The sequence below is a fragment of the Ailuropoda melanoleuca genome, chromosome 13, assembly GCF_002007445.2.
Source record: "Ailuropoda melanoleuca isolate Jingjing chromosome 13, ASM200744v2, whole genome shotgun sequence".
In the NCBI taxonomy this organism is placed as follows: domain Eukaryota; kingdom Metazoa; phylum Chordata; class Mammalia; order Carnivora; family Ursidae; genus Ailuropoda; species Ailuropoda melanoleuca.
In genome coordinates, this window is record NC_048230.1 from 33,546,464 (window position 1) to 33,566,359 (window position 19,896).

The 19,896-nt window shown below is 44.1% G+C and overlaps 1 protein-coding gene across 7 annotated transcripts in view; it reads left to right on the top strand.

Annotated features, from left to right (window-relative positions):
• The window catches only part of CEP112 (centrosomal protein 112), a 402,227-nt gene extending 387,421 nt beyond the window's left edge, over positions 1-14,806 (top strand). For 3 of the 7 annotated variants that reach the window (XM_034641414.1, XM_034641415.1, XM_019802270.2), the window contains exons 25-27: positions 9,763-9,864; positions 13,409-13,473; positions 14,325-14,779. In XM_034641414.1, the coding sequence (XP_034497305.1) occupies positions 9,763-9,864; positions 13,409-13,473; positions 14,325-14,328 (171 nt within the window). In that variant the 3' untranslated portion in view covers positions 14,329-14,779. Of the gene's footprint in view, positions 1-9,762; positions 9,865-13,408; positions 13,474-14,324 lie in introns of all 7 variants that reach the window. The other 4 variants (XM_034641416.1, XM_034641417.1, XM_034641418.1 and 1 more) reach the window with 4 other exon arrangements.
• The last annotated feature ends 5,090 nt before the right edge of the window (positions 14,807-19,896 follow it).

The following is a 19,896-nucleotide window of genomic DNA, read 5'->3' on the forward strand; positions in this document are numbered from 1 at the left end:
CCCCCACCCCCCAGTGGCCCTCACCCCCCACCTCCCGGGCACAGTGTGGGTTTAGATGTCTGGCATCAGCCCTGGGTCTAGCAGTTACTCACTATGGGCCTATTTCTTCATCTGTGAAGTGGGTACGATATTATCTATCTCTCAGATTTTATGGAAGGGTTGAATGGTGTCTTGACAGAAGATTATGTATCAGTTCCTTGATACGGTGCCTGGCATAGCAGCTGTTTGTCAGTGTTGATTTCTCTTTATTTTCTATTACATTCAACCGAAACTTGACGGGATGACTTTTACTGCCCTCCATAATTTCAAGGTCCCAACTATCTCTCCAACCATAGCTCTGTTCAGTCAATAACTCATTAAAACAATGTTCGCTGAGCGTTTACCGTATGCCAAGTGTTCCGACCTTACTTCAGTGCACGAAGAGCAAATATCAACGGGAGTCCAAAACCCCTGCCAACCACACTGAGTGTCAGTCTCTCTCCATAAGGCTTCCTGGGTCTTTAATTTAAGAAAGTCAATTAAAAGTCTCAGGAGTCTTTGTTGGGATTTTGGTCCTCAGTGATGGACACTACCTTGGCACGAAGTCTGGCCGCACCCAGAAAGGGCTGACCGCTCTGTCTCTGAGAGGAGGATGGTGAAAACCACCGCCCCTCCCCAAAGTGTTCTCTCCAAACCCTTTTGGAGATGGACCTTCTGAAGTTAAGTGGAAATGTTGCTTCCCTTGAACTCATGTAAACTCGGCCCTCCACGTGTCCACGTTCTCCAGCACGTACCTCCCCAGGCTCCCCATTCAGCCTTTCTCAGTCTCTGCCTCCAGAAGTGGTGCAAGCATCACAGTCCTCTAAGACTTCTACTGGCCGACCTTTGAAGTAAGGGTGTGTTCCTAGTGTAAATGAATGTATATGAAGAAAAATTCCAGCAATGGTATTGTTTAGGAGAAAAACATTAGGAATAGAAACCAAATTAATATACTCCAGTGAGAAAGGAGCCAGCATTTAATTTCAGGAGAAACACACACACACACACACACACACACACACACACACACACACACACACCAAGAAGCAGGAGTCATTTAATGTGGTGACCCTATAAAAAGTCTGGCTGTGAGGAAAGGGGGAAGAAGCTAGAGGAGGGGGCAGAACAGGGATGAAGCTGCAGATTTCAGCAGCCCTGCAGGCCCTGGGGTTAGCTTCCGTTGTCCTCAGCTCTGAAGTCAGCCTGACTATCCTTAGACACAGCGCTGATTAAAGACCGCAGGACCCTGATGACAGAATCTGCCATTTGTATTTCGGGAAAGGTTTTGCGAGTTGTTGACTCTGGACATTCTGGAGATCCTGTCGTCTGAAGACAAAGACGGACCTAACACGTGTGTGCTGTGAGGTTGGATTCATTCATTCACTCAGCAAATATTTACTGAGCTGCTACCATATGCCAGGCACCAAAATAAATGTGGGAGCTTCCGCCGTCAGCAAAACAAGCACACTCCCCACCTTGTGGTTCTCAATCCAGCGCAGGGATCAGCCAAAGTCCTGGGAAGGGCTAGAGAGAAAATGGTTTAGGCTTAACCTGCCGGCCTTGGGGTCTCTGTCAAAATCTCTCAGCTCTGCCATTGTCATGCTAAAGCAGCCACAGATAATAGATAAGCAAACGAGTGTTTCTGTGTTCCAGTAAAGCTTTATTTACAAAAATAGGTGGCGGGCCAGATTTGGCCTGTAGGCCTAAGTTTGCTGATCCCTGGTCAAACAGACGTAACACATAGATACAAGTTAATATTTTGCCTGTTCTGCCTTGTTTCAATCAGGACTATTTTGGTTGCAAGTGACAGAAAATGCAACCCAAACTAAAAAATCTAAGGGCAGGGTGAACTTCAAGGTCAGCTGGACAAAGGGCCCAATTTCTCTCTCTCCAGTTCTCAGCTCTTCTTCGCCAGATTGGCTCCCTTCTCAGTCCAGCTTTCACTCTGTGGTAGCAAGATGGCTGTCGCAACCCCAGAATGACATCCCCTGGGCGAAGTCTAGTGGATGAGTTTGTCCTGTGACTCTTGGTGACTCCAGTTACCTCAACTTGGATCATGTACCCAGGCCCCAAATGACCCCAGCACAAGGGGAATGTGATGTGATGATTGGCTAGGCCTTATCACATATTCCACCCCAATGACCTTGGGTGGACAGTGTGGGGGAGGAGTATGTTCCAGTTCCTCTCGAATGAATGCTGGAGGGTGAGACGAATATCCACTACATATATCTTGTGAAATTCTAAACGAGTACTTCCAAAGGCCACTTTTGTTTATAGGAGCTCTGAAACAGGGTTTCAGATTTTTCTTTGACATCAGGAGGGAAAGGGTCCCGCTTATGTGCAACTGTCCTCCAGAATTTTAGTATTCACACGTTTATTTCATGCCACAACCTCAGTCTTCTTATTAGATATGTATTTAAGTCTTTGTTTCATGGACATATTTGGGCAGTTTATTGGTCATTTTCTGGCCTCTGATTATCATACCTGCTTCCCATCTTTTCTATGTATGTTGATTCTTATGAATAGACTTAGGAGACCCAGGTTTCTTTGTGCTGTCTGGAACCTTTTCAACTACCCGCAGCTGAATTTAGGGCACCCGAAGCTAACTAAAGTGCTAGGTTCGGACCATTGTCTTCACCCTCAGGCCACCGTCTTCTCCACAGTACCCGAAAATGGTGCCTTCCTCCTAAAACCACACCCCTTTTCAGAAACTAGTTCATGCTCTCCTCTCACTAGAGGGGCTGGTGGCCGCTTCCTTCATCAGCCAGCTACTTTCCTGGGAGGCTCAGGATCCAGTCTGCAGCAGGCTTTGCTCCCTTGGGGTGGAGACTGGTCCCTATGTACAGGAAACGAGGGGGTCCTGTACACGGCAGCCTAGGTCTGAGGGGACCCCCGTTGCAATAAAGAACTGTAAGATAAAACCATATTGAAGAAAGGGGGGGAAACGAACGTTTTGAAGACTGTTGAGGAAATTATGGTTACGTGTACATTTTCACTTTGTATTTGAGAATCGAAGTCCACCCGCTCTGCCGCAGAGCGCCTTTCTTAAAAAGGATCTCTCTTGGCAGTTGCTGTGGCAACGCATAATACCTTAACCCCAATAAAAATGACATTTCTTAGAAGGCAGAGCATTTTTTCTCAGCTGCACTAGAGCATTGTTTTGGCACCATCTTTTACTACAGTTTCTTTCATTCTTATTCTTTAAACCACATGGAATTCAGTATCAAACCAATGAGTTTTATATACTCACTCCCCTAAAAAGCCCACGCAAAAACTTTCTGCTGCACAAAGGCCCTTCACTCAGAAACATCCCCCACATTTCTGTTCACCTTCTATCAGATCTCCCCCAGTAACCTCCCTCCCTGTGTCCCTCTCCTGCCCACCTCTTACCCACCTGTCACCACCCTTCAGGAGCCCAGCGTCTCTTTGATGTTCTCCACTCACTCCAAATCCCCCACTGCAGTGCCCACCCATGTTCACCCTCTCTCAGAATATATACTCCGTTCCAAATTTACCTCTTGTTCTTTCCCTCATCTCCAACCCCCTACAATTTCTTCAACGGTCAAACTCCATTTGCCTTATAGCGTTCAGCTAAGCCAGGTGTTAGGACACAGTTCTGAATACACGAATCCACAATGAGAAGAAGCCTCTGATAATTTCCCCCAACCCTTCCATATATATCGATAGAAATCCAGGCTGGATGGAGAGAGAGTTTTAAGCTGAGGTCCTTTCCTTAAATCATTCAGCGTGGAGCAATGATTCCCCACCTGTGGAGCAGAGCTCTTGGCAAGGCTCCGAGAAAACTCATCCATACCCCAGTCCCAGTCGGTAGCCAGGATAAATACTAGGGGTCAAAAACAGGTGCTACTGCTTTCCAAAGGCATGTAGATGAGTTTAATTATAAAATACAAATTCACTTAAAATTCATTCTGAATTCATAGGAGCTTTTCATCATGATGTACTTTCTCAATCCGTAGATACTAAAAAATGCAAAAAGAGGTTTAAATGGAACCCTCAAGTTAATCGCAAATATGTGCAAATAATTTGCTATCAGGATTTCTAGCATTGCAAATAATTAGATGTTAAAAAGTGTAGTGCTAGAGGCATGGGTAAATTCAATATATATATAAAATTCATAATATACATAGACATAAGGTAATGAAATATATATGTATAGTCTCCATTATATGATGTATTGAACGTTTATTTACTAAATGCCACTCTTGTAAAACTTCTACATACATTAAGTCACCTAATCTCACAGCAGCCTTGAGAATTTATAATTCCCATTCTCCTGATAAAGAAACTGAGGCACAGAGAAATTAACCTTCCCAGGGCATGCAGTTTAGGGACCCAGTTCAGATTCAGTTCTGACATTCCCGCTCCAGAGTCTGGGTTCTTATTGTATTAAGAGGTATTAAGACTGTATTAAAAGAGAAAATACAAAAAGAGAAAAGTAAAATGGGGGCGCCTGGCTGGCTGAGTTGGTTGAGTGTCTGCCTTCGGCTCAGGTCATGATCCCGGGGCCCTGGGTTTGAGCCCCGTCCCTGCTCAGCGGGAGTTTGCTTCTCCGTCTCCCTCTCCCCCTGCCCCACTCCCCTGCTCATGCTCTAGCTCGCTCTCTCTGTCTCTCTCAAATGAATAAATTTAAAAATCTCTTAAAAAAAAAAAAAGTAAAAGGTATTCAGAGTCAAAAGCAAATGGACATCTGCGTGTGACCTGGAAACAGAACAAGACCCCAGCCTGGTGCGTGAAGCCAAAGCCGCGAGTACAGGGTCCCGAGCCCATCAGCAGGCAGAGGCAGCGGGGAGAGAAGTCCCAGGAGTAAAGGGGACAAAAATGCTGAGAGGGCTCCTTGCCAGCTAAATGACGAGAGCCTGGGTCACAGCTTGAAAGTGAGGGCTGGTGTGGCCCCTGTTCTCAAAAGGAAACTGAGGAAGGCTGTTGCCTGCCACAGCAGGGGGCTCCAGCTCATCTGAAGCTGGGGGCGGTTGCCCCGGACGCAGCCTGCACACCAGGGCCTGCCAAGTTCCCGGAGCAGCAGCCCCGAGACCACCGCGCTGCGGGACCCCCACGCCCTGAGATCTAGACGGAGGAGTGGCAGAACCCCACTGGACAGGCAAGTAGGCAGAGGAAAAGGAGAAGGGCCTGTTGTGGGAAAAGGCATCCAGGCACCTGGTGAACGGACGGAAAGAAGCCAAGGAGTCTGGTGTCTGGAAGTGAGAGGACCGTTGAGTGACAGGGGCTGCGAGGCAGATAGAGGCCAGACGGTGCAGGACCCCCGTTGGTCTCATTAAAGGATTTGATTTTGATTTTAAATGTTAAGAAAATTTGAGTCAAAAACTAAAACCAGCATAACCAGTATTGCCTTGGGTCAGGTGGGAGACGAAGGCATCCCGGACAGGGATGGTCCCGGGCCGACACAGAAGAGTGGGAAGATGGTTCAGAGATGCCATCAGTAGAGGTCTGACTTGGTTCCCTTTCTCCTCTGCTGAGCTGACCCCCAAAATGCTCGTTGGATTTTGTAAAGTAATATCAGGCACCGTCATTTTCCCAAAGTGCTTCACTCTTATCTCAGAAAACAATCACAAATGACTGTGCAGGGGCGTGTGACACAGGAACCCCCGTGGCCTCCCCCTTCCTCACCTCTTCAGAAGTGAATGCCATCTTGGGCGCGTCGAAGCTTACAATAAAATAACCTGGGTCTGAGGCACTGTCCCTAAGTTGTGTGTATAAAGCTGCAGGCTTCCATCTTATTGTTTTGTTCCACCACAGGAGGGGGACATATTTGGCATGGTTTTGACACGTCGACAGGACTAGTTGATAGTGTTTTTCAATAAAAGCACCACAAAATATGCTTTCGTAGTCTTTCCATATTTTCAGTGAAATTGTAAGGTTTCCAAGGTTCACTTTTTGCAACATCACTTTGAATTTCTTTCTCCAGAGATCCTGTTGGCTCAAGTCAACCACAGACGCTGCACGCTCTGTAGACTACTGTTTATGCAAATGAGTATTTGTCCGGTTACCCGGATGTAAGTTGTACTTGAGCGTAACACTAAACTCTAGTTGTGGATGTTATCAGTCTTCATGGTCCTTTTTAAAAATTAAAGGAAATATTGGCAGTGCTCTGCCTTCGAGGGAAAGGTGGGCAATCTGTTGCCATGGTGCAGAGCACAGCTATCTTTGGTCACGTGGGTGCCATGTTACACATACGCCATTTCCACCCAGCGTGCAGGGGTCTTATTACATTACAGGAATGTCGTTGTTTGTCACGATGTCCTATGTTTCCTGATTTTCTTTGCTAAAGCGAAGAAGGTGAAGGAAAGAGCAAGAGGGGGAGACTGATGTCTGTTTGGCATGGGGTGGTTGAGGAATGTGGAAGAGCAGATAATTATGCACAGTGCTCTTAGAGGGCAGTGGGAGTGCTGAGGTGGGGTGGAAATGAGCCAAAACAGTCCTGGAAATGCCTTTCCAGAGTTACTTACGTGAGAACAGTCTTTGAATGCTTCTGCATTTAATAAACTAATATAGCCCTCACGAGTGTAATTGGACAGTATATGCTAATGAAAATTAATATTCAAACCTAATAATAAGATAGATTTATATGTAAAAACTTTCATTTCCCTTAGGAAAAGGAATTGTACGTCCATCAAACCCTTTGCTTAGATCAGTTCAACTTCCTCTGGCTTCTTGACCTGTTGTAAGACCAGATTCAGACCACAAGAGAGACGTGGAAAGGCAGGAAGACAAAGGGAGATTGGCATATTTAGCAGTTCATAGTTTGTGATTAGTCTATAGATAAGTGTTATCACCCCCTCGTTATTCCCCCTCAAACACATCATGGGTCAGAGGTGGGGATAGAAAAATAGTAACAGAAGTCGAAAGTGATATGAAAGAATAGAAGCTAATTCTTTCCTTCCTCTTTCTCATTTTGCCATGTGACAAACTTAGATTCAGCCTCCACTGGTTGGACCTTACAGTGTGTGCACCTGTGGGGGATTTATGGAACTTCTAGTTTAGGTCAATATGTGCATTGCATTTGTAGAGATTTTTAAAATTAGTCTTATCTATAAATCTTCAATTAAAATTTTAAACCAACGGGAAAGTATGAGGAATAAATTATTGTTGTCATTGTTGTTCTTGTAGTCATCAAAAAAAAAACAAACAAACAAAGAATAGATGGATGTCTGGAAGGATGGTAGTACATCCGCCCCCTTTCTCAGCCCCTGTTATACTGGGGAGAGCACTAGTGTATAGTGGATGGAACTTCTCTAACTAGTTGTGTCTGCAATGTCCTTTTCCTTTGGGGGTGGAAGAAACATTTCAGCATTTGGAAAGGTTATTTGAGAAACAGCAGAGCACAGTGGCTAAGAATACGTGCTTGACAGACTCCTTGAGTTCCAGTCATGGCTTGCTCGCCTCTCTGTGCTTACCTCACTGGGTTGTCGGAAGGATTCACCACTTATTAAAGCACTTAGAATTGTATCTGGCACATTGGAGGTACTCAGTGAATGTTTGCTGGTAGTAACATTATCAACCTTATGAATAGAACAAAACGGATTCAAGTTTTCCATGACTTTATTAAAGTAAGAGGATTCTGCCTGGTATAATGATTTTTAAATTCAGGATTTGGGTTTAAGGATTCAGGGTAGTAATATTTTCCTGGTCAATAGTCTCATTCATAAGAGAGGTAATTTCAGATTTTCCAAGAGCTCATTTTAAGTTTACTCAGATTCACTGAAATCATAAAAACAAAGGAGTAGTAGACAGGAAGTGGAAATGCCTGGATCCTCAAAAAAAAAAGTTGGAAAATACAGCCTACTGAATTTAAGTGACACGATAGGATGATCAAAGGGCAGTCTGCTCACACAGTGTTCTGCTGTCTGTGGCCTAGCCTGCAGTAGGAGAGGCCATCAGATATGAAAAGTGAAGTGGGGACAAGGGTTCAAGAGAAACTATGAGAATTAACAGAAGAACCTAAGGGCTTGGCCTTCACTCCCAAGTACTTAAAACCGAGGGAAGATGGCCCCAAGAAAAGATGGAAAGGGCATACACAAAGTCTCTGGAAAAGTGGTCATCATTAATACCAAAGCATATGCCAGTGGAGTTCCTGAATCGAGGAGAAAGAAAATCACACAGGCATTCAAGCAGAGAAAGAAAGTCCCCTTCAACACAGAAAACAACCCAGCCTGGCTTCAGACCTCGCCATGGCTACATGTGATGCCAGAGGACATTGAAAAGAAAAGTCACCAAAGTCCTAAGGGAAAGGAAGTAGGGTTGGGCATTATTATACCCAGCTCAGTGGTCTTGCAGACGTACAGAGGGTGGGCAGACACTCCAACCGAACAAGGATACAAGGGAGACAGCACACAGGAGTCCCTTTTGAAAGGGTAGCAGCTCAAAATTTCAGAGCCAGTGTTGAACAATAGAAAAATATAGTCAATATAGTAGCTTGTGGACCCTCAATAAATGTTGCCTTTAAGATCTGTTTTATAAAGCATGTGTTTTGCTTTGTATGTGCCTTTCGTTTTGATCTAACTATTGAACTCAAGTCCAAGAGGAGAAGGTGGGAAAAATCAAATATTACATCACTGGTAGAGATCATGTTTCATTATTTCTGTTTTTCTTTTAGGTATAAATCACAAGATTATAGCATATGTCAAAAACATTTTGCCAAAAATTGAAAAATCATATTCTAGAACATTTGCCATGGGATTTTTGTGGATAATGAAATGAGCTGTTAGAACACTTTTCTTAATTCGGTTTAGCCTAAGAAAAGTTAGGAATTAAAGGCTGATAAAGATTTTAAATTATCCTCAGTAAATCAATGCATAGACTTGTCTAACTGAGCTCAGTTGCACATATTTTCATAGTATGTTACCTTATTTCCAGATGCGTCCAATGAATCATTTATGGGATACTGTGCAATTCTGCTTTAATATTCAGTTAAGTCACATACGGCACATGCAATAGGTTTTTTAATTCCATCGCATCTCAGATTAGGAGGAAGAGAAATCAACATAGCTGGAGAAAGACACCAAGAGGCACACACCCTCGTGCACCTCTTCATTCTGCTCAGGCGTATCCCGCCAAAGACTTTCCTTCTGCCTTCCTCTCTTGCTTCTGTCTGTAGCTTTAAGAGAGATGAATGGATGAGCCACTGAACTTTCCTTTACGACCCCAGGGATCCATCAGTTAGCTGAGCCCAGTCTTGACTGTGTTCTGGGGGGAGAGGGAAGCCCACGAGCCAGAGAAGATCACAATGGCAAGACACGCTGGTCTCCCTGTGTTGCGGAGACAGCAGCATAGATGCTTCTTCATCCTGTGGATTATAGCGAGCACCCCGGTACCTAGCCGGGTGGAGGGAGTGTCTTCATCAGAGAAACAACATAGCATGAGTTGTCCTCAAATCACAGTGTACCATGATCTTAATCCACATCCCGATCAAGAAAAGGTTAGCATAGCGCGTTTATCATGAGTGGTGAGGAGAGAAAAGGTGTTTTACTTATCAAATGCTGAAAACTTTGTTCCTGGGGATTGTAAAGAAATAAAAGTGTTTCTGGCACTGTCTCTCCCAGACTCGCAAGGGCAGACCAAGTGCCTTTTTCAGTTTGTAATTCTGTTTCCTGTCGTTTCATCTTTATTGATGAAACTTCGGTGATAAATAGATATTATTATTTTTTTAAACTTAAGACAACCATTTCCACGGAAAAATTGATAAGCTGTCATTTTTTTTCACTTTAGATAACTTATATACGACAAGAATATGAAACCAAATTCAAAGGGTTGATGCCGGCATCTCTAAGACAAGAGCTGGAAGACACCATTTCCTCCCTAAAGTCACAGGTAATTACTAGAATCCTGAAAACAGACTCACAAATAAGTTTAATTCTGAATTGATGCGAGAAATTAATGTAATATCATACGTAATATAACGTACAACTCAGGATGAATTGTTTGTTGTTTGGGTTTTGTTTTTTTTTTAAGTTTTTCTTACTAGTTTTGGAACTCATTGTCTCAATAAGATTTTCTTACAAGCACCGTGACATTGAAAAGTTCAGTTATGGTTACCTTTCCTCATTTACAGTGCACATTCCAGCATAGCCTCCCCCTTTCTCCTCTTGGTACTAGGCCCCAAATGCCATCACTTGGCACATCGGGGATTCCTCATGGTGTGAAAGGGCAGAGAAATAGAAACCAGGATTCAATTAGAAGCATTTTTATTCTGGTGTGTTTCGTATGGTTGTTAGACATAACAAGATGCATTTTAAATTCCAAGCAGAATAATGACAAGGTATTCAAACAATTCGTTAAATAGTTCTTGCTGAAATGTGTAGTTCTTGGTATAGCTTATGAAATACAGTGTGAGAGATGCGATGGATATAAATTTAGATGCTTAGGATTGTTTCACAACTCCCAACGTCAGTTTTCCCCATGTACTTCTAGAAGCATATTTTATATATTGCCAGTCTGATGACCCTAACATGGCAAAGAATCTGCACATTCCCACTTCTAATACACTTAGGAACCTAAAACGTACTTTTTCCCTACAACAATCACGTTCCCTTTGTATGTCTAAGAATCCTTGTATGACTGAGATTGGTGAAAAGCAATAACTAGGACCCAGAGTAGCCAAAACCAGCTTGAAAAAATAAGAATTAATTTGGAGGGCTCATGCTTCCCAATTTCAAAACTCACTACAAGGCTGTGATAATCAAGACAGTGTGATATTGGCAAAAGCATAGACACAGAGGTCAATGAAATAGAATTGAGAATTCGGGGAGGAGGGGAATCTTTTAATATATTTATATTTATATTATATTATATTTATTATATTATATTATATTATATTATATTATATTATATTATATTATATATTTTTTTGGTCAGTTGGTTTCCAAATATCCCAAGACTGAGGGGAAAAATGGAAAGAAAGGCACTGGGACAATCAGATAATTCAACAAGTTAATTCAAAATGGATCATAAGCCTAAATGTAAGAGCTAAAAAACTATAAAACTCTTCGAAGAAAACTCTGAGGTCTTCTTAGATGAAGGAGTGAATCTGTGTGCCTTGGGTTAGGTGGGAGTTGTTTTTTTTTAGCTATGACACCAAGAACACAAGCAGCAGAAGAAAAAACCAGATGAATCGTACTTTACTAAAAGTTAAAACATTATACTTCAAAAGGCAACATTCAGAAATTGAAGAGACAAACCATGGCATAGGAGGAAACATTTGCAAATCGGGTCTCTTTTAAGAAACTTAAAAAAAAAAAAAAAAAGAAACCATCCTTTTTTCTGGGCTTCTTGAGAGAAAGGGGACTTGGCTGTCTGTGCCAAGAGCAGCGCCTGCCACACAGTAGGTGCTCAATAAGTTGATTTATGAACCAAAACGATTTGATGATATTCACATGCGCTTTTTATACTGTGTAGGACAAAGCGCGGGCAGCAAATTTCAGCCGCCCCGTATGTATTCCCCTCCATCAAAAGCCTCTTACCTGAAGATGAAACGTTCATTCCATCATTCTGTGGCTACTGTTGGCTTTGCTCCTGCCGGCCGAGTTTTGCTCTCGTTCGCGCCTGCCTATAAAAATAAGTCCTGCAGGAAAGTGTTATGGTAGAAAGGGTTAAGTCATCTTTATTTACATGAAAAGCTCCCCTTGCAGTGGGGTTTACCCATTAACTTTGTAGGGGAGCTTCCCTAGGGTCAGCTACGGAGGACCTGGCACCTTGGGGGGGGGGTGGTTAGGGAAAAAAAAGAAGGAAAGAAAGAAATCTGATAGCCACCTGCAGGGCTTCTGTTATCATTCACATCATTTCCCTGTAATAAAAGCCACTTCAGCCTCCTAAAACTGGATGTTGACCCAGAAAGAGAGTGCTGCCAGCTGCGTTAGGGCCTCAGAACTGGCAGCTGTGTGGAGGAGTCGCAGGCCCGAGAGTGTGCAAATTTAGTTTGAAAGCACAGGTGCGTGTATTTTCTGAAAATTGTTGGGATTCCAATTGCAAAGCAGGGTGGGGGAAGGGAAGCCGAATGGGTGTAATCCTCACATCTGTCAACATTATCAATTGTCCCATGGGTCATTTGAGCAATTGGCTAGAATTAAGACCAGGGTGATATTACAAGTAAGCAAGACCAAGGGGGACCACTTGGATATGGACCCATCTAGAAAATGTGTGCTTTCCTCTCTTGCAAGCACATTTGCTGTTCTGCCAGCTGTATTCTCTTGCCTAACCAGGCTTCAGAATCAACCGTTGCCATGGTTTCAGTTCAGACCAAAGTGGAAAGAGTAAACAATTCTGAAATGATCAAATACCGCTGACTCTTGATTACATCGAGCCATAGTAGGAAGTTACCCCCAAACCATTTCTATTAGCTCGTGTAAGGTGCTTTGGAACTCATACCTGATATAGTTATCTTTAATACTATATAGAAACTTATGCTTCCAAAAAATCAAACCACACCGTAAAGATCTGATTTAAGAGAATATGCTGAGCTACTAGGCCACTTCTACTAGTCTTTTCACGTCCTCCTCCTAACCTTGGGAAGCAGCTGTCATCGATCCCGTTTCACAGATGAGGCATCATGAGCTCAAGTAACTTTCCTAGAGCCATAGAGGCCAAGCCAAGAGTTGAACCCAAGCTGGCCTAACTCTGGCTTAGGCTCTTTCCACTACCAACATTGTCTCTCCAACCTCAGGGAAGCCCCAGGATGGACTGAGGTTTCCAGAAGACAGCAATTTTCTTTCTCCTCACTCATTCATTCGTTAAACACTAGTGAACACCAGCATCCCACCCAGCCCCGTGAAAGAGGCTGGGGACAGAGACGAAGAAACATCCTCCCCGTCCCAGAAGAGCTCTCAGGTTTGGGGGAGAGATATGAAAGCAAATAACCCCAAGGCAGTTCGAGAAGTCCTAATGATGGAGCACAGGAGTAGGAAGAGAGCGGAGGGGCCCTGACTTTGTCTAGGATGCGATGAACGGTTGGGGAGGCATCGAGGAAGTCAGTAGGAGAGGTGACATTTGAACCAAACAGTGGAGGATAAATGGGAAATAGTTAGCCAAGGATTCCAAAGAGAGAAAATGTGCCGTGCCGGAGGGCAAAAGAGTCGGGAAAACATGGTGTACAAGGTGGTGATGGTGGGGAGGGCGGGAGGAGAGATGGAGCCTCAGGGATGGGCTGGGGCCAGACCAAAATGGCTCTGCAATAAGGAGTTCGAATGGATTCTCTAGTCTCGGATGGATTTTCAGGAGGGATGCAATGTGATCAAAGGTGAAAAGTACAACACTGACATTCAGCAAATCCTCTGCCTTTCATCTAGGGAGCCATGTTATTTGCACCACATTGCCATTTCAGCCACATTCGCCTCTGCTCATACACGGTGTCTTTTTCTAGGTTAACTTTCTACAGAAGAGAGCATCCATCCTTCAGGAAGAACTAACTACGTACCAAGGCAGAAGGTACAGCCCACTCTCCTAAGGCCCTCTGATTAGTGTGTACTGTTAGCACCCTGAGTCTGTTAGCACCCTGAGTCTGTTAGCACCCTGAGTCTCCCGGGTTGACATTAGGGTCTTTATGAAAATGCTTACCCATAATATCAATTTTGAAAAAAAAAATGATTTCTTTTTTTCTTACACGAAATGGCCTGTCTTGGAGAAGCCACCCACCTCTTGTCATCAGACTGCTTAGTCAGTACGCTCAGAACAAAACGAGAGAATCTGCAGGTGCCTGACAAGTCTGGGCCTCACCTTCGTAGTCCTGACAAGACATTGTCTTGAAGCCAGTTGCAGGGTTAAGGAGACTGTCTTGCTTTTAAGATAGCGAGATGATGCAATCTTAGTGTGGTAGCCCACATCTTCAAAGCCCCGTATCCCCTGGAGGTTTGGCGCCGTTGCAGATGTTCTCCGGACCAAAATAGATAAACGTCTCGGTGGTGTGGCAACAGCGTGACTTCAGTGCCCTCAGCGCGTGCTTCTCAAGGATGCCTTTTTAGTCAGCTTCCCAGAGACATCACAGACATAGATTATGTTTACCTGCTCTCAAACTACCTCCCTTTTCGTGCCGTGAAAGGCCGAAGCACTTATCTGGCATTGGATTAAAAGTGAAGACCTTGTGAATCATTCACTTTCCAAAAGATTCTGTTGCCTTGTGCAGATGGGATCGGATCCTTTCTGGGCATGAATGATAAATTTTGATATCTAATATCCTTTTTAACCGCTATCCAACTCCTCCCAAGTTAGGACCTGTTGTATTGTTGACATGCCCATTAAACCTGGAGAAAATCATTAACGGAGGTTTTTTTGATTTTCAGGTGACTGCACGAAGGCTTACCTGAGTAGCACAGGGCGAGGGCAGTGGATGTCACTGTCTGGGCTGCACTGTGGATTTCTTCCAGCAGGTTTGAAGATTTGGATCTTGTAAAGTGTGAGATCAATGACATTTTTTAATACTTAAATGTAATTAAGATCATAAACACACCCATCACTCATACACTATGGGGTGGTTTTATTTGTGTCTGCCTAAGTTATTATTATTTTTTTAACATTCCTTTATTTCGGATTGCCGTAGTCGCGTGCATTTGAGCGTGTACTGAGAATTGCTATATATTGGGGAAAGAAATGATTTCTCATAATATGCCTTGTTGACGCTTTTGTATAGAATTTTACCGGTTGCATATGATCAAAATCACGTTTGTAGTATCGTGTCACAATTTTTAACATGCTTACGTTGTTTTCATGTTCATGTTCATATATTATTAAAACATTATGTTTTGTACTTATCAATTTCATTTCCACTTTTTATTGCACCTCATTTGCCGAAATAAGTATGACATGTGCGCGATATTTTTCCCTAGAAAATCCTGACCATCTCAAATTGTACTATGGCGAAAAATACCTTAGTCATGTCAGAGATCACATCCATAAGCAAGCAGTTCATTTATTTAGACTAAAAATCACTGGGTCATCTGATATAATTTTAAGGAGTTGTCGCATTGGTCTCGTCTGACCCTGGGACTCCAGAGGCGGAATGGTGTAAGAATTTTATGTAGCAGCTATGGTTTTATTGTTGCTTTCTCTTTTTATGGTGGTGGTTTTCATTATCGTATCAACTGATGCTTCTTAAGAAAGCCTAAAAACGTAGGGGTGTTTTCCAAGGACAAGCAGCCCAGTGGCAAATGGTGGCGGATGCACTGTGATTGGTCCCATTTTCCTCTCTGCAAATGTGGTGGTGTTCCCCTTATTGGATGTTTGTCTCCACCCAGCTGACCAATCAGCATGAATACGCGGATTGATCAGCGTTGATTGGTCTGTGTTCTATGCTGATTGGTCAGCCCCATTTGCCGAGGAAATTTTGAATTGCAATGGATGGATGCTCCGTATTCTTTTGTCTGCATTGTGGTGTGTGTCCTGGGCACTTTGAGACGCTCCAAAAATCTGGACCGCAGGCAGGGCCATGATCATCCGCTTTACTGTAACAGGACAGGGCAGAACGTTTCTTTACGCTGTTTCAAAATCCTTGTCTCTTTCCCACGCCCATCTCTGTTGTTTGCTGCCCAAGGATTAATTACCCTTTCTTACACGGTAACTGAGCCGCGGAGATAAAGAAGTAACTGGTTTTAAAGCCACTTCCAAAGCCAGGGCCTTGCCGCGGCCATCAATAAAAACTCTTACCTTCCTACTGTAGATCACCTCTGCCTGGTGACGTTTGCCCCGACACCTCCTGCAGGAACAGAGGTCCTGTCCTTTGAAAGCTCAGGTCTTTCTTGGCATTTACGATAAATTACAGCACTGGCTTGAAGAATATTCAGGAAAAAGCAAAATCGAAGCAGATGCTATTAAAACCACCTACCAAATGAGGACAATTGGTGCTCAGACTATGATTTAGTGCTCCAAAGGGAAAGATTAAGGCTACATGATTAATTTTTAAGTGCTTCTCTACAGACCGTGAAAAACAGGTTGAAGCTCAACAGATTTCATTAGTAAGGTTATTAGCTGCCTGACGTGAAAATGCTTGGTGAATTGTATCGTCTGCTGGAATTGGAACTCCCACTCAAGAATATTTGTTTTCCATGAGTAAATATCAGTAGGTGTTTTGGAAAGTTGCCTGCTATTCTTTCTTTTTCTTATTTCAAGGGTTATGAAATCACAAACAGTGGTGAACCTTTGACATTACCCAGATCCTGTTTCCCTTCTGATGCGTGTCGCATACATCTGGGAGTCAGCCTGCTCAAACTTTAGGTCAGTTTGATTGTGTGTGATAGGACTGGATGGCGAACACTAATGTTTTTGTGAATGTCCTCTGATAAAGGAAGAGAAGGAAAAATTGCCTTTGGCACGTTTAAAATCCCTTCCTGAATTGAGCCCTGGGTATCTAAATGGCTCCTGGGAGGACAGGCAAGTGCTCAGGAAATGAATTATAAACATGGTGCCTTATTATAAAATCATCTAAGATTTCATCCCTTCTTTTATCTGGTGGAAGATCGATTGTTCATCCCACGTACCTCATTTAGTTCCATTTCAAGTCGTCATTCTTGGCTCCTGCCCCAGAGTCACCCACCTGTGCATGCGACCGGCCGCAGGGGGCGGGTGAGGAGGCGCTGGGGACGAGCGCGGAAGGCAAGCCATGGGCGCACGGGGTTCTGCGTGCGTGTGTTTACCCAGCGTGGGGTCGAGCGCAAGAGAAGGGTTAACACGGAGGCCAGCCATCCGTCATCTGCCCATGTCATGGTTTTATTTGAGTCCTACCACTTCTGCGTCACCAAGCCACAAGCCCTTTCAGGGGTCTGACCCCTGATTTTGCAACCTCCCCACTCAACAATCAGCTCCTCAGAGGGCAGCCATCCGGGGGCACCAGGGAGAAAAAAGGCCCTGGGGTGGGGGGGTGCAGAGAATGGGTCGCCTTGCTTCAGGGTTTGTACAAAAGAATCGGCTGTGACTCAAGGGAAATTGCTGGATTCAGACGTTATCCTGTAATGTCACCTAGTAACAGCGGATTCCTCAGAAGCGGGCATATGCCTGTCGTCGTGAGCAAGCTCATTAAAGGTGTCTGCAGAGAAAGTGCAGACAGGAGAAACTATGAGTTTGAATTAACAATTAACAGCCCTCTTATTGAAGTGCATCGCCATCCGCAGAAGGCAGTGGTGTTTTAGCTTTCCTTCTGAGAGCAAAAAGGAAAGGTAAAACATCAAAAATGGTCGGAGAAAAGTTTCAGAACACAAGGTCATTTTAATTCATAGTTTCCTTAAAAGAGCAGTCTTTTCGGAGCTTTCATATTTTGTTCAGAAAGGTCGTCTCTTTTAAGCCTTGTCATTAAAGATAGTTTGCTCTTTAAAGTGAATTATCAAAGTGTGTAGAAATTGCAAGTTACTGAAACTAAAAATGCATGATCAATTTTAAGTCTGCTAACTAAAGCTTACTTAAAATTGGATGTGCTTTTGTCCTGGCGGCCCCTTTGATAAGACCGAAAAAAGATACATGGTTGGTCAATTCAAAGTAGGAGAAGAAGATAATTAGATAAAACCTTTTTTCGCCTGTTGAAGTGGTTCTTGGATTTGGAGACTTGATTGGGAAGCTGTGGCTAGGCTGAAATGGTATTTGAAAAGTAAAAATCAAATATTCTGGATTTTGACCTGTATTAACATTCTTCCCTGTATTGTTTTAAGAACTGAGTCTTCAGATCCTATTATTTACCTCACATGGAGGAAGAGAGATGGAATTTGTAACATAAGACTAAAGGAATTTTAAAATCCGGATCCCTCACTGACATCTAGGTCAGTTGAAAATTCATTCTTCCAGAGATTTCGGTTTTAAGCAAGGATTTCCATCAGGCAAATGCTTTAAGACCAAAGGCCCAAGATGTTGCCATAGATTCTGCTGTTTTTAGAAGTGAGCTTAGTCTAGACGTCAGGCTAATAAATACCCTTATATCCTCTTTGGGAGTCTACCGTTTAAGAGAGGTCTCCTGGAAAACAGCTAGCTGGACGCAAAGACTTGATCAACGAGCAGAAAGACAGGGCTACCTAATGAGAAGCCTGATAAATTTAATTAGCTGAAATGCGTTTGCATAAGTGAAACCATGTCGCCCATACCCCTTTACTTCTGCTAGAAAAGGAACTTAGTTCATAGGTGGAGTCTACCACTTAGCTTTGTTTCCCTAGGTAATTCCCTTTACCTCTCTGGGCCTCACTTTGGTCATCTAGAACACAATCAGTGTTTCTCAAACTCTACCATTTCAAGCTCTAATTCAGCCTTTCTCCCACTGGTATTCTATCAAGCCCTGTTCTGAATGACTTGTCTTGATGTCTTCAGATGGCATATTTAGGAAACGTGGCGTGCTAGATCCCCCGCTCGAAGGCTCCCATTCGCGTCACTCAGTCGCTCACTCACCCAGCCATCATCCATTGACAAGTGCTGATTGCCTCCTGTGTGCTGGGCAGCACAGTAACCCCCTCCAAAGTTAGTGGCTTCATGGTAATTTATCATCTCTCTCGGTACGGAAGGTTGACCGGGCTCAGCTAGGCTGTTCTCGCTTGGGTTTCAAGCAGGTGCAGGGACCATGATGACTGACTCTCTCCCAGGGTGGATGTCAGGAGCCCTCAAGAGCAAGCCCCACGAGAGACCAGACTTGGAAGTCCCCAGAAACACAAAGCACGGGCTCAGGGAGGGCACAGCATCACTTCCACCTAACTTCATCAAAGACAGAGCCTACCCAGAGTCAAGGGTAGAGGACAGAGCCCAGTAGCGTCAAAGAACATGTGGCCATCTCTAATCTGCCACACCTGTGGGTAAAAAGAAACTCATCTATCTTTAACCTGGAATCTCTCTTTAAACAATGTGATCCACGGAAGAGTTTTTCTGTAGCACACATATTTTATTGCTTGGCGTTCTGAGAAATGTCAACTAGAGCCCAAATCCAGGTGATTGCTGAGAAGTCTCTTCCTGGGCAACATTCTGCTGGCCTCTGTTGTATTTCCATGATCCCAGGTTAAATGGGATTTGGAAACACCTCTTGGGGAGCCCTGAGTTACGAGTATTCACTAAGGCCGTGTCTTCCGCTGTGATTCTTTGGAAAGATGGTAGCAACCGCAGATGAGTGTTTCTCTCGGCCCTTCTCTGTTCGGGGCTTGGTGTACATTGTTTACCGTAATTATCTTAGCAAGTGTGTTATTATAAAGGTCCACCAAAACACATACCCTGTGCTTAGCGTGGTTTTTCCTTCTTTCGTGGAAATATCAGGCGCGTGGAAGGGCGTGGTCTTGATGAGCCTGTGAGGGAAAATTCCCGGAACCACAGAGCACTCAGAAACTACTCAACTAATCATCCAGATAAACAAGTGAATCAGCCTCCTAATTGCCCCGTTAGCTTCCTCCCCTCTGCTGGGTTATCTCTGTTCGTGCCCCTGAGCCCAGCTCCTGGATCTCACCATCCTGAGCCTGAACCTGAACCTGGGTGGGGGAAGTGAACTAGCAACTGAAGCGGAGCGACCATTCCTCCGCCTTCTAACTCCCAATCTCCATGAGTGCTGCAATGGACGGATTGATCAGGCCTGGTGATCGGCGTGTGTTTTGAAAACATCAGAAGCCTTGGTTTGCCCGGAGTTCAGCACTGTTCCGCAAGCAAAGCCTGACAGTTTAAGGGGGAGAGGAGACGAGAAAAGACATCGTCTCCCCAGGAAAGAGGAAATATTTTCCTAACAGGGTGGTAGAGAGTTCTGAGAATCTTGCACTTGTTGCAGAAGTACCCTGACATCAGCTGAGAGTTCTCAGAAGCGGGTTTGCGTTCCCCACTCTGGCTCCGCGCAGGCCGACTGCTGCTGCCGTTTGCCTGACATCGACCGTGATGTTGCTCTTTCGAGTTCTGTGCAAACTCCCGTTGCCGTCCGAC